Here is a 14,805-nt window from a genome sequence, read left to right on the forward strand (position 1 = left end):
GTTCAACTCATAAAGCGTGGGAAAATGTCCTTTGGCCCTCACCAAGTTGCGCTGATTACCAAGCACCTATTTACACATCTCCTGATTTTTTTAAATCAATTTGGAATTTAAATATTACTTACCGCCAGCTCGAGTCTTCTTATCTATGAAAACATAAATCATCAAGCAATTACACAGTGGAAAAAAATTAATTGTGCATCGTCACTATAACTTCAGAGCAACCAAACAATAAGTGTGCAAACTTTTCACCAAATGGTGCTCATTGAACAGTTCCTATGCTGTACAATTCTATTATCTGTCCTCTGAAGTGGAACAAGAGAAAGCACATCTAGATCTGTGCAACATTGGGATATACTGATTGGTACAGATCTAACATTCAGGGTTATGGCAATAATTGATATGATTCTAAATAAGATTGGTCTCAACAGTGTAATGCACCTCTACAATAAAAGCAAGACCAATTAAGGAGAAGATACATAAAAACTGTGTTGAACTGACATAAAAATGACTGCCCCATGATGCTCCTGACATATATTACTCAATAAAACCGACTGAAAAGGCTGACCAATCGTCTGCTGAGACAGATTGGCCTCCAACCACCCAAAATATTTAACACCGATGGGACGCCTGCCCTCGCTCACTTGCCTCCCTCCCCTCACCTCTCCCACGTCCATGCAGCTCCCCACATCCCCCCTTCCATGGAGTCATTAAAGCATGCCAAATTATTTCTAGTCAAGGCAGGGTCGATATAACTAAAAAAAACTCAAAATAAGGGGGCTAGATTTTCAGGGCTGTGACAAGGAGAATTTCTTCACCTGTAGGATGTTGAATTTTTAATTGTCTCACCAAGAAGATAGTGAATTCAGTATAATCATGACTGGGATCATCAGGTGATATGAAGAAAACCAAATATTACGGGGATAGTGTGGGTCAGTGACTCTGGGGTAAATGATTGGCCATGGTCCCACTGAATGGTGAAGAGGGTGGTGAGGGGCTAAATGACATACTCCTGCTATTTCCCACATTCTTATTCTGGTTATCAGCCCATGACTGAATGCTGTCTAGGGCATAGACTGCACATTGCCACTTCTAACATATGATGGGAGGAAGGTCCTTGATGAAGCTGCCTAAAGGGAGCTTAGCCTGGAAAACTGCAAGGAGAAACTCCTGCAGAGACGCCCAGGAGCTGAGGTGATGGACCTCCAATTTGCGAGGGGTCTAACTATGCATTGATTTGTCCTTTGACTAATGACTTCTGTTTTACCAGGACTCCTTGATGTCACGCTAGCTTAATATTAAGTGAAATTGTTCTCTGCTGCAACTCAAGTTTTTGGTGTCTATCTGAACCAAGGCATGATGAGGTATGGAGCCATGTGACCGTTTGGTTATTGGCGAGTAGGTGCCACTTGGATGATAAATAGCCCGTCGTTTTGTTGATGATTGAGAGTAGATAGATTGGGTATAGCCGCTGGATTTTGTAAACAAATTTCCAGATAGATGCTAACGTTGTAACAGCATGAAATAATAGATTGGATTGCTGGAGCAATCTTCAATGCAGAAAATGAGTTGCTGTCTTGTTGCAGCGTTGATGTATCCGGTGCTCACAACCATTTCTTGACATCTCGTGGAATGAATGAAAATGATTGAAAAATGCCTTCTATACTGATGCACACCTCAGAAGGAAGCTGACACTTCTGGCAGAAGATGGTTGCAGATACAGATGCACTGCCTTTGGTATTCACCAACTGAGACCTGCCATTTTCGATAATGGGGATGTTCTTCAAGCATGCTCTTCCCATTGACCCTTTAATTGCTCAATCTGGCAGGTGGGTCCAGAGTGACAATATGGATTTTCTAAACAATCTATTAGTGCCATGGTTTCTAGAACTGAGACCAGTAGATTCCAGATTATTTAACTAATGTTAAATTCTCCATTTGTCTTAGTTGCGTCTGGTGTCTCTGGAAAAGATATTGGTGCAATAAACCCCCTGCTTTGCCTTACTATATAGGGCACTGAGAGAGTGGCGTAAATAAAAGTGCTTATATCTATTAATTAAGTACTTGTTGAAGAGCGGTGGTGAATCTTTGCAGGCTATTTGCAATGAGACCAGATAGTATGGTTTTAAATTGTGAGTTAAATATTAAAAATTCCCCTTACTTGAAGAGGAATTTGGGATCCAGTATATCCACCCGAAAGATTAATATTTAATCTGAAAAATAACATCTCTGGAAGTCCATCAGATTTAAGCTCAGCCTGGATTTTGTGATCAACCTCTAGTTTGAAACTTGAATTCCTGCCACTGGATCGAGACATTGCACTTTTTCCCTTTATTACAATTTCATATCCTTCATTCTTAGCGGAAAAAGGTTTTGGCAAAATATCTCCACACGATTTGCTGTTTGTTCAACAAAGATAAATCCAGCACCTAAGTAACACCAGGACCAGGGATTCCTGTTGAAACAGATTTCTAAATGCTGGGCTTTCTTTAAAAATGGAAAATCTCGTTGATCTGTAGAGTTCAATCATTGTTGCCATTCACTAACTCAGCTCACAAGAGGATAGTTATTTGGAAAAGGCACTAAAATGCAATCATTCCTAAGAGGGCTCCAATCCCACCAACAGTCAGCATCTTCAGAAGAAAGGCAAAAACAGGCAATAAAGCTTCTACACCAATGTTAGGCATCCCGGATTTATACCTAATCGCCCACTGGTGCAGACTGCCAGTTGCTGGAGGTAAGAAATTAGAGAATGGAACAGCATCAAACTGACTAAACATGCTTGGTCCACCAAGGCGGCAGGCACATTTGTAATTCAGTGAGTTAGTTTCTATCAGCCACTTTCACTTCCCGTGATATACTGTCATCTAATGGCCAAATCTATTAATGCATCTTCAGTTTTACAAATATTAAAAGCAAAGACAATGCACGTCTCCACTCTAAGCATTTCCTACACCAAAATCGCACACTTCCTCAAGGAAAGTTGAGAGCAAATTTCTTGAGTACTCACGGATGTCTCGAAAATGCAGAATAAGTCTTGCCACCAGACTGAGATACTCTTCCTGTTGAAACACAGAATAGAATGACAAAGACTCCGCCTGTTCTGATGATATATATATATATATCACAAAATGTTGTTAGTTCCCAAACTGCTTTTCAAGAGTGACAGTGCTAACATTGCCCAATTCCTTTCCAGATTTTTCTGATTCATTTACAAATTCTTGACATTGACATTAGAGACTTGGTTGCAAGAAGGACAAGACTAGCAGCTCAATATTCCAGGGTTTAGATGTTTCCGATACAATTTAGAAGGATGCAAGAGCTGGGGGAGTTGAACCTGTGCTCAGGGAAAATATTACAGCTGCACACAGAGAGGACATCCTGGAGGCCTTAGCAGGGAGGCAATATGGATATAGCTCAAAATGTCCAATCACTATGACGAGGTTGTTCTACAAGCATCACAATAGCTAGTAGGAAATAGAAGAACAAATGTGTAGCTAGATCATGGAAAAACGTAAAGCAGCAGCATTGTAGAGGAGTATTGTAATTTAATTTCCCCAATAGTGCCTGGGACTTCCTTCATGTGAGAGATTTAAAAGGTAGAATTTGATAGTCCAAAGGGAAGGGCGCATACTAATCCTTTTATAGGCACAAAAAGCTGGCGTAACTCAGCGGGTCAGGCAGCATTTCTGGAGAAAAGGAACAGGTGATGTCTCGGGTCGAGATCTTTTTGCAGACTGAAGAAGGGTCTTGATCCGAAACATCACCTATTCCTTTTCCCGAGATGTTGCCAGACCCGCTGAGTTACTCCAGCTTTTTGTGTCTATCTTCAGTGTAAACCAGCATCTGCAATTCCTTCCGATATACTAAATCTTTTGTTGGGAAATGAGCCTGGCCAGGTAACCGGGGTTTTAGTGGGAGAGCATTTTGAAAGTGTTAGTGGGCAAGTCCCACATGGGAATTGTTTAAAGCCCAGCTAGTCAGTATTCAGAACCAGCAGGTTCCCCTGAGGAAGAAAGACAAAGATTGCAGAGTTCAGGAATCTTGGATGAAGTGAGAGATTGCAAATTTAGTCGGCAAGTAAAAGGAAACATCACTGAGCGTTTGAAGCAGAAATCGGACAGAGCCCTTGAGGAATATAAAGGAAGCAGGAAAGAACATACATGGAATCACGAGGGCTGAAAAAAGGGCCATAAAGTGTCCTTTTCAAGTAGGATTAAGAAAAATCCCAAAGCACTTTGAAGATATTCTATAAACAAGAAGGTAGCTTGGGAAAGGTTTAGTCCACTCAGGGGAAAAAAATATGCTTGGAACAAGAAGAGTACGAAATGAATATTTTGCATCAGTATTCATCAAATAGAAGGATATGGAGGACAGTGAGATTAGGTATGATCAGGTAGATCATATTTTAAGGCATGCTAATATCAAGTGTGGTGTTGGATCTCTTGCAGAACAATGGGTTTAACGGAATCTATCCCATATCAACTGAGGGAGGGAGGAGCAGATTACTGGGGGTTGTGACAGAGATTTTTATGTCTACTTTAACTACAATTAAGGATCCAGAGCACTGGAGAATACTTAATTTTGTTGCTTTGTTGAAGAAGAGAGAAAGGGATAATCCAATAAATTATAGGCCAGTGAGCCTTACAATGCAGCAAAGGAATTATTGGAGGAGGTTTTTAGGGAAAGGATTTACTCACATTTGGAAAAACATGGATTTATTAGGGATAATCAGCATGGCTTTGTGTCAGGGAGGTCATGCCTTATAAACTTGTGCTTTTTGAAGAGGTGAGCACAGAGATTGATGAAGAGAGGGAAGTAGATGTTGACTATATGGACTTTTGTAAAGCATTCAACAAGGTCCTCATGGTAGGCAGATTCAGAAAATTAAGTTGTCTTGGATCCATGGTCATTCAAAATTGGTTGCATTCAAAATTGGCTTGGCCATAGAAGGCAAAATGAAGTAGTTGAGGTTTGTTATTCTGCCTAAAGGTCTGTGATCAGCGGTGTAGGGATCAGTGTGAAAACCTTTGTTGCTTGTGATATAAATATAAACAGATAGGATAAAAATATAGGTGGCCTGATGAGAAATGTTGTAGATGACACAACAATTTGCGGAGATGTGGATGGCGAGGAAGGTTGGCAAAGGACACGGCAGGATATAGATCAGTTGGATAAAGAAATGGCAGATGGAATTTAATCTGGACAAGTATGAAGTGTTTTATTTGGGAGGTTAAATGTAAGCGGAGAGTATACAGTAAATGGCAGGACCCTGAGGAACATTGATGTACAGAGGGATCTTGGAATGAAAGTCCACAACTCCCCAAAAGCAGAAACATATGTGGAAAGAGTGGTAAAGGCGGCATATGGCATGTTTGCCTTCATCAGTCGAGATGTTGAGTATAAAAGTAGGCAAGTCATGCTGCAGCTGTATAAAACTCTAGTGAGCCCCATTTGGAGCACTGTTTGAATTCTGTTTGCTACATCACAAGAAAGATAAGGAGACTTCAGAGAGGGTTCTGAAAAGATTCACCAGGATGTTGCCTGGATTAGAGAGTGTTCATTTTCAGGAGAGGTTGGACAAACTTGGATTATTTTCTCTGGAGCTTCGAAGTCTGGTGCCCATTCTGATAGAAGTTTGTAAAATTATGAGGCATAGTCAAAATGTCAAATCTAAAGTTTTAAGGTGAGATGGGGAAAAGTTGAAAGGAGATTTATGAAGCAAGTTTTTTTTTTGCAGAGTCATAGGTATCTGGAATGCACAGCCAGGGAGAGTGGTGGAAGCAGATATGATAGGAACGTTTAAGAGGCATTAAAAAAAACATATACATACAGGGAATGGAAGGATATGAACTACATGCAGGCAAATGGGATTATTGTAAATTGGGGTTATGGTCGACATTGTGGGCTGACATTCCTGCAATACTGTTCTATGCTCTCTTATATGGGTCACCACCTCTCCATAGATAACAAACAGCAGAAGCATGAAATGAGATGTTAATTATGAACATAAACTCAAACACATTTACCTATCATTCCCATTTCCATTTCTCCCCTTTACTTCATGAGGCAATCCAATGTGATCTTGATGCATGATACTGATTGTGCCCCGATATCAGCAGTAAATTTCCCATCTTTAAAACTCTTACAATGTTTCTCCTGCCTTTTATTCTAAGTCTTGGTTCAAAGGCCTGTTGTTGAGGGTCCCTTGGCTTCAGGAAACTTCAAAGAGTTGTATAGACGGAAGTAGGCCCTTCAGCCCAACTCAATTTCCTGTGCACCAGGCTAGTACCATGGCTTGTCTTTCAGCCCTTCTTAAATAAAGGCATAACATCGACATTTTATCTACCCTGTACGAGGGATTGCTTATTTCAAGTCACTCTATCATACTGGCCTTTAATCTTCGTTATTCGAACATAAAAATACCCAAATCCAAACAACCCGAGGCCAGACAAACAAGCTGCTTGAGAAACAGCAGTTCAGGCAGTACACATGGAGAGAAAAGAACAGTCGATGTTGGGTCAAGACCCTTCATCTGAACTGCTTCCAGTGACTGCAGTCTCTTGTGTTCATGGGAACATTAACAGGCTTTGGAAGAAGATGTAACCGACCCAGTGGGGCTTGATAGAAAGTTAAACAGTAACAGATGAGCTATAAGGTGTACAGAGTATAGGAAAGAAACAAGAACAGAGGGAAGTTCAGAAATAGGAGGGATAAGAAACAAGGTCAAATGTGAATCAGTCTACGGTGGGTTTCAACCATACATGTAATCACAGAAACGGGCCCTTCAGCCCAATGAGTTGTGCTGACCAACCAACATTTACCATCCACCATTGTACTGACCATTTACCCTAATACTAATTAATCCCTTCTATTAATTTTCCCACATTCTCATCAACTCCTCCCAGATTCTATCACTCACCTGCATAATTTACAGTGGGCAATTAATTTACCAACCTACGTCTTTGGGATGTGGAGGGAAGCCAGAGCCTCAGGGGGAAACATTGCAGGGATAATGTGCAAATTCTAATTAGACAGAAGTCAGGATTGTCTCTTCCACCTTCTTGTCGATTGGCAGGTTAATTGGCCATTGCAAACTTCCCCTGGTGTGTAGGAGTGGTAGAATTGGTGGATGGCGTTATTGGGAATATGGGACAGTTAAGGAAAAAATAAGGGCGAAAGGGAGTGATGGGGTTGTTCCAAGCGCTGACAGATTCTTAATGAACTGAATAGCCTCCTTCTATGCCTATATAGAAATATGAAAATAAGAGATTGGATTTGCCTTCCAGTTTGTGAACAGATCATATTTGGGCAATGTTGGAGGTAGGAAGACAGAAAGAAAGAAATGGATAACAAATTAAAGAGCCATTAAGGGCAAGGGAGAGGGATTGGCTGCAGAGCGTCATCACAGGCCCACAAGATCGAACAGAGTGTGTGAATCTGTGCTGCCACTGTAATGCTATACAAACTGCCCTCTAAAATTGACTTCCAAGCCCACAATTCATGGCCATTTGGATGGGCATTAATAGCCATCCCTTCCAGCTATGATATAACCAACAAATAAATAACAAAGGAATATAAACCGAAAATGCTGGAAATGCTCAGCAGGTCAGACAGCATCTGTGGGAAGAGAACCAGAGTTTACATTTTAGATCGAGGCCCCTTCGCCTGACATGCTGAGGGGTTCCAATATTTTCTGTACTATTTCACTCTTCTGAGATCAGCAGTTTTGGGATTTTCACTTACCCTGGTCTTTGCCTTCAGGAAGACGTGGTTCTCCATGTCTTTGCTGGATTTGGTGACAGGAGTCCCTGCCGTACGCATAGCTTCGTCTCTGCAAACAGGAAAAAGAGCAATCAGCAGCGCCAGCATGCTAAACGGAAACAGACAAGTCGGGGGAGGCACTACTACTGTGGAAAATGCCAATGCTTTATATTATCCCAATTAAGATCTTCATACATGCAGGGTTTAATCTGGTCGTGGGAAATGGGGCATTTGGTCCAAACTGGGCATGCACGATGTACTGTTAGCCAAGCAGAAGCAGAATGGTAGCCCACCACCATCACAAAGCAATAGATTTAGCTAAACAATCTCATTGCTGAACAGATTAAATCGCTCCTGCCTTCTACATCCTATCGTGAACAATAGCTGAACAATTAATGGTTAACAGAATGAGGTATCTCTCAGAGCATCCCTATCCATAATGCTGCTGAAACTTGGATGTGAACACCAACGACAACATGGTGTCCAGAGAAAACAATCCAAGTTTGTCCAACCTCCCTTTGTATGTTACAACCTAATCCAGGCAGCATTAAGGTAAACATCTGTGCACTCTCCAACGTCTCAACATCTTTCCTGCCATGTGGCAACCAGAACACAATACTCCAACTACTGCCTGACCAGTCTTATAAAACTGCATCATGACTTCCTGACTCTTCTACTCAGCCCCAACCAATGATGGTGAGCATCCCATATGCCTTCTTTACCGCTATCTAATTATACCACTTTCAGGGAGCTATGGACCTGGACCCCAAGATCCCTCTGTACATTAATGCTGTTAAGCATCTTGCCATCAGCCGTATACCCTTAAATTCGACCACCTGAAGTGTAACACCTAACACTTGCTTGGATTAAACTGCATCTGCCATTTCTCTGCCCATTTCTGTAAATGGTCGATATCCCGCTGTATCCTTTGACAGCATTCCCACGCAAATCACAACACAAATCCAGCAATCTTGCTGACGTCTGCAAACTTACTAACCAACCCATTTATATTTACGATAAAGTGATTTATATACATCACAAACAACAACAGTCCCAGCACAAATCCCTGAAGAACTCAACTGGTCACTGACCTTCAGCTAGAATAATTCCACCGCAACCCTGTCTTCTATAAGTAAGCCAATTCTGAATCCATACAACCAAGTCATCATGAAATCCGTGCATCTTCATCTTCTGGATCAGCCTACCATGGAATACTTACCAAATGCCTTATTAAAATCTATGTAGGCAGCATCCATCACCCTACCCTCATTGACTACCCTAATCGGCCCATTAAATGAGTGTAAATTCTCGTGAAGAATCCACTCCAACAGCTTTCCTATCACTGATGTGAAGCTCACGAGCCTATAATTCCCTGGAAAATCTCTACTTCCCTTCTTAACAAAGGGACAATATTGCTACCCTCCAGTCCTGTGAGACCTCGCCTGTGGCTGGAGAAGTTGAAAAGTCCTTCGTCAAGGCTCCTCTAGTCCTTGCTTACTCTTCTTAATAACGTGGGATAGATCCCGTCAGGCCTTGGAGATTTATCCACCATAATGCTCTTGACGTGCCCCAACACCACATCCTGCTTGAACTCAAACTGCCTTGCATATTAATATTACATAAAATATCAAACAGTACAGCAGAGGAATCGACCCTTCAACCCACAATGGTTGCCTATTTAAAAGCCTCTTAAACACCACTAAAGTAACTGCCTCCACCACCACCCTTGGCAATGATTTCCAGGCCCCCACCACTCTCTGTGAAAAAAAACTTGTCCCACACATCTTCATTAAACGTTCCCCCTCTCATCTGAGAGCTATTCCCTCTGGTGTTGGACATTTCCACGTTGGGGAAAAAGGTTTTGACTGTCCACCCTAATTATGCCTCTCGCCATTTTATATACAGACACTCCCCGACTTATGCAAGGCTTACATTTTGTAGACCTTTATGTAAGTCAGATTTTACACAAGTCGGAATCACCCTAAAACGAGGTAGAAACAAAAAACTGTATATGCTGTTTAATACACAAAAGGACACAAAGTGCTGGAATAATTCAGCAATCTGTCTGCGGAAGGGCCCTGCCCAAAAGCGTCACCTATACAAGTTCTCCAGAGATGCTGCTTGACCCAATGAGTTACTCTATCATTTTGTGTCGTTTCACCTTAAAACTAGGCGTTGATGGCACAGGTCTGCACCAACAAGCCCTTCTTCACCAGCTGCCGCACCATCCGATTGACGCGGACATGTTGCTGCCCACATCGTACCCCAGCCTGACCACATTCTTCAGGCCGCCACCACCGACAGGACGTGCTCAGGCACCGTGGGGCTCCCTTGCCATCAAGATGTCCAGAGGAGGAGCAGGAGGTGGCAGTGGAGAGGGGAGCAGACAAAGCGATGGCCGACAGGAAGAAACGGCACCTGGGGAGAGGGAGCCTGAGCGCACGATTAAATCCTCTAATCCAGGGAGCATTGTTGTAAACCCCCTCTGCACCTACTCCAAAGCCTGCATGCAATACTCCAAATCAGGCCTAACCAAATTTTATCGAGCTGCATCTTAATTTTCTGACTCTTATGCTCAATGCCCCCAGCAATGAAGGCAAAAATACCATAGGCTTTCTTTACCACCCTATCTACTTCAGTGAGCTATGAACCTGGACACCTAGATCCCTCTGCACATCAATACTGCTAAGGGTCTTGCCTTTAACTATATACTCTCCACATTCAGTCAACCTCTCAAAGTGCAACACCACGCACTTGCTCGGCTTGAACTCCATCTACCATTTCTCCGCCCATTTCTGCAGCTGATCTTTCTCCTGCTACCTTCTGACAGCCTTCCTCACTGCCTACCACTCCTACAATCTTGGTGTCATCAGCAAACTCACTCACCAAGTCATCTACATTTACGTACATCGTTTATACATATATATCACAAACAACAGAGGTCCATGCACAGATCTCTGCGGAACTTCACCTGTCACAGACCTTAAACCAGAATATCATCCTTCCACCACAACCCTCTGTCTTCTACAAATAACCCAGTTCTGAATTCATACGACCAAGTCACCGTGAATCCCATGCAACTAATCTTCTGGATCAGCAGATCCCTTACTATGAGGGATCTTATCAAAAGTCTTACTAAAATCCATGTGTACAACATCCACCGCACCTACCTTCATCAATCTCCTTTGTCACATCCACAAAACACTCAATCAAGTTAGTAAGACATTACCTGCCATGTACAAAGTCATGCTGGCTATCGCGAATCAGCCCATTCTCTTCCAAATGGGAGTAAATCCTATCTTGAAGAATTCCCTTCAATAGTTTCTCTACCACTGATACGAGGCTCACCAGCCTACTGTTCCCTGGATTCACTCTACTTCCCTTCCGGATCCCAACAGGTCCGGGGATTTATCTACCTTAATGCTCTTCAGGAGCTCAACATTACCTCCTTCTCGATCTCAAACTGCACTAGCATATTTGTATTCTCCACTCTCATCTCACTCTCCTCCAAGTCATTCACCTCAGTAAATACACTGCTCTCTAGTTGTTGGTAGGATGGTTCAGTTGGCCGATAACAGCTGGGAAGAAACTGTTTCTGAATCTGATGGTATGCATTTTCACATTTCTGTATCTCTTGTCTGTTGGGAGAAGAGGGAGTGACTGGATTATGCTGATGACCTTGCCGAGGCAACGTGAAGTATAGGTGGGGTCAATGGAAGGGAGGTTGGTTTATGTGATGGTCTGAGCTGCGTCCACAATTCTCTGCAATTTCTTGCAGTCTTGGATGGAGCTGTTCCCAAAACATGCCGCGATGCATCCCAATAAAATGCTTTTCCACAGCGCATCAGTAGAAGCTGGTGAGAAGCTTTTTTGTGTATTTTTGGAAGGAGATAGAAATGGGCAGTATAGGTCTGGGAAACTAAAAGGCTGGAGGCTGTGGAGGGGAGATCACATCAGAAGGGATGAGATCAGTAACAGATTAGGAGATGGTGTGCTGGTGTTCGCCTGTGCGGTATGAGGAAGTGTCCAAGAGATGGCTCCTGGCCTCAGCATGGTGGAAGTCAGCTTCCAGACTCTGACGACACTTCCCTTGCCGTTGGGTTTGATAAACAATATTTGAACGATGTGCGTTCAGAGGGGGTGAGCTTGGAGCAGATAAAGGGAATACAGAAATAGAGAAGGAGAACCCGGTTCAGTCGAAAGTTCTTATTCCAAAGGTACACTGACACCATCCCCCAACTCTTTCTCCGCTATAATGACTGCATTAGGGCTGCACTCGTACTTGTTGATTCATTATCTTTACCACTATCTTCCACCTTGCCCTCAAATTTGACTGTCTTTGACAACCCTCTCTTTTTTTTGAACTCTCTGTCTCCATCACAGGGGACAGGCTATCGACTGACATCTACTATAAACCCATTGCCTCCCTCTGTTATCTGTACTACACCTCCTCCCACCCTGCCTCTTGCAAAGACACCATCCCCTGCTCTCAATTTCACTGTTGCATCTGTTCCCAAGATGAGGTTTTCAACTCTCAGACTTCCAAGATGTCCTCTTTAGTAAATGTGGTTTCCCACCTGCTGTCGTAGGTGGATCCCTCACCTTCTTTGCCTCTATATCCAGTGGGTCAGCTCTCACTCTCAAGGATAGATTTGTCCTGGTCCTCACCTTTCATCCCATCATTCTCTGATATTGCCATCATCCGACCATTAGTCACATCCTCCCATCCCCAACCCTTTCCACAGACTGCTCCCTCCACGACTCATTTGCTCATTCATCGCTTCCCACCCAAACCACTCCTTCCCCTAGTACTTTCCCTGTAACCGCAGGAGATGTAACACCTGTCTCTATACCTCCTCCATCACATCCATCCAAGACCTAACCTCATCTACTGCATTCTGTGTTCCCAATGAGGCCTCCATTACATCAGCAAGACCAAGCATAGACAAGGTGACCATTTCACTGAACGTGTGCTCGGTCCGCCAAGGCCTGCTGGATCTCCTGGTTGTTAACTACTTTAACTCCACTTTCCATTCTCATAGTGATCTTTCTGTACTGGGCCTCCTCCATTGCCAGGGTGAGATCACATGCAAACTGAACGAACAGCACCTCATATTACACCTAGATAGCCTACAACACAATAGTATGAACATTGAATTCTCAAATTTTAGGTACCTAATCATAATCATCATCATAATCATACTTTATTAGCCAAGTATGTTTTGCAACATACGAGGAATTTCATTTGCCACACAGTCATACCAATAAAAAGCAACAAAACACACAAAATACATTTTAACATGAACATCCACCAGTCACTCCTCTGCATTCCTCACTGTGATGGAAGGCGAAAAAAAGTTCAATCTCTCCCTTCTTTGTCCTCCAGCAGCCGGGGGCCTCTAACCTTCCATTGACGGGACGATCTTACTCCCGTAGCCGACGGCGGACCTTCCTCGTCGGGGCAATCAAGCTCCTGCATCGGGGAGGAACCTCAGCTCCCCCGCACCGGGCGATCTACCTCGGGTCGGGGCTAGTTGAACGTCGTGCAGTTTCTGGAGCTTCCCGACGTCGGTCTCAACCCAAGACTGCGAGCTCCTTGATGTTAAAGTCCGCAGGCCGCGGTTGGAGAGTCGATCCCAGGAAAGGAATCGAACACTCACGCCCCGCGGTGAGGCTCAAAGTCAGTCCCGAGTAACCGGAGATACGATCCGGAAAACAATCGCATCTCCGGCAAGGCAAGAGATTGAAAAAAAGTTTCCCCCAACCCCCCCCCAACATAAAACAAACCAGAGAACATTAACACATACTTTTAAAACTCACTAAAAATAACAAGACGAAAAAGACAGACAGACTGTAGGCGAGGCTGCCATCGAAGTGCCACCCTAACCTACAAACATCCCTATTCACCCCCCCTTCTTCCAAATCTCATTCCCGTGTCCCACCCAGATGCACACCATTTCTCCCTTTTTCATTCCCCCCCCCACCCTTCCACCAATATTCCTTCACATTTCACGCCTCTTCTATCATCTTATAACTTTTTGTCTTTTAATTTCTGCCCTTTGTCCAACCTTCTGCCAATCCAATCTCATTTATATCCGCTATCATTTGCCAGGCTTTGTTCCGACCCTATTTAATGACTATAGCTCTGTCTTTAATACCACAATCTCAACCAAACACATCTTCAAATCCTGGTCCTAGGAGTCAGCATCGCGCCCCCCCCCCCCCTCCCTCCCATCCTCCCGAATGGATCCTTGATGTCTAACCCTTAGACCACATTACATAAAAATAGACAACAAACCATCCTCCATGCAAATTCTCAACAGGGGGCTCCACAAGAATGTGTTCTTAGCCCTTTATGAAACATTATACACTGCTCTAACTCCATTTGCAGGTTTGGATGAGGCACCACTGTAGTGGGTCAGAGCGTGAACAATGATGAGATGGAGTACGGGAAGCAGATATAAAGCTTTGCGCAGCTAGGCAGCACAGTGGCCCAGCTGGTAGAGCTACTACATCACAGTGCCAAAGGTGGAATAACATAGAACTAGTATGAATGGTGATCAATGATTGATGTGGACTCCGTGGGCCGAAAGGCCCGTTTCCGTGCTGTATCTTCCAATTAATTGCAATGGCGTCAAGACAACAACCTCCCCCTCAGTGTTCGCAAGATGAAGGATCTGGTCATCAACTTCAGAAAACGAGATGGTGTACACACCCTTATCAGCATCAATGGAGCCAGAGTGGAGATGGGAGAGAGATTCAAGTTCCGAAACCAACAATTTGTCCTGGACCAACTACAATGAGGCTATGTCTAAAAACGCACAGTAATGCCTCTACTCCCTCAGCAGACTAAGGAAGTCCAGCATGTCTCCAACGACTCTTAACAACTTATATAAAAGTGTCAAACTTAGTTTGGCAACAGAGTGTAGTCCGACTGGAACATTATACAATTTTGCACTTTACACCTGAATAAAAATCCTAATGCATAAAATACCAATGTACTAAGTGCCTTCTCAATAGCCAGTCGAATATTAGCTATGAGCG

At 43.4% G+C, this 14,805-nt stretch overlaps 1 protein-coding gene across 3 annotated transcripts in view; it reads right to left on the reverse strand.

Annotated features, from left to right (window-relative positions):
* Window positions 1–14,805, reverse strand: part of med15 (mediator complex subunit 15) — a 74,583-nt gene that overhangs the window by 57,006 nt on the left and 2,772 nt on the right. For 2 of the 3 annotated variants that reach the window (XM_078421369.1, XM_078421367.1), the window contains exons 2-4: window positions 7,744–7,831; window positions 3,008–3,059; window positions 123–143 (exon numbers count right to left, since the gene is read on the reverse strand). In XM_078421369.1, the coding sequence (XP_078277495.1) occupies window positions 123–143; window positions 3,008–3,059; window positions 7,744–7,831 (161 nt within the window). The remainder of the gene's footprint in view (window positions 1–122; window positions 144–3,007; window positions 3,060–7,743; window positions 7,832–14,805) is intronic. The other variant, XM_078421368.1, reaches the window with a different exon arrangement.

Source organism: Rhinoraja longicauda, chromosome 25 (genome assembly GCF_053455715.1).
Source record: "Rhinoraja longicauda isolate Sanriku21f chromosome 25, sRhiLon1.1, whole genome shotgun sequence".
Taxonomy (NCBI): Eukaryota; Metazoa; Chordata; class Chondrichthyes; order Rajiformes; family Arhynchobatidae; genus Rhinoraja; species Rhinoraja longicauda.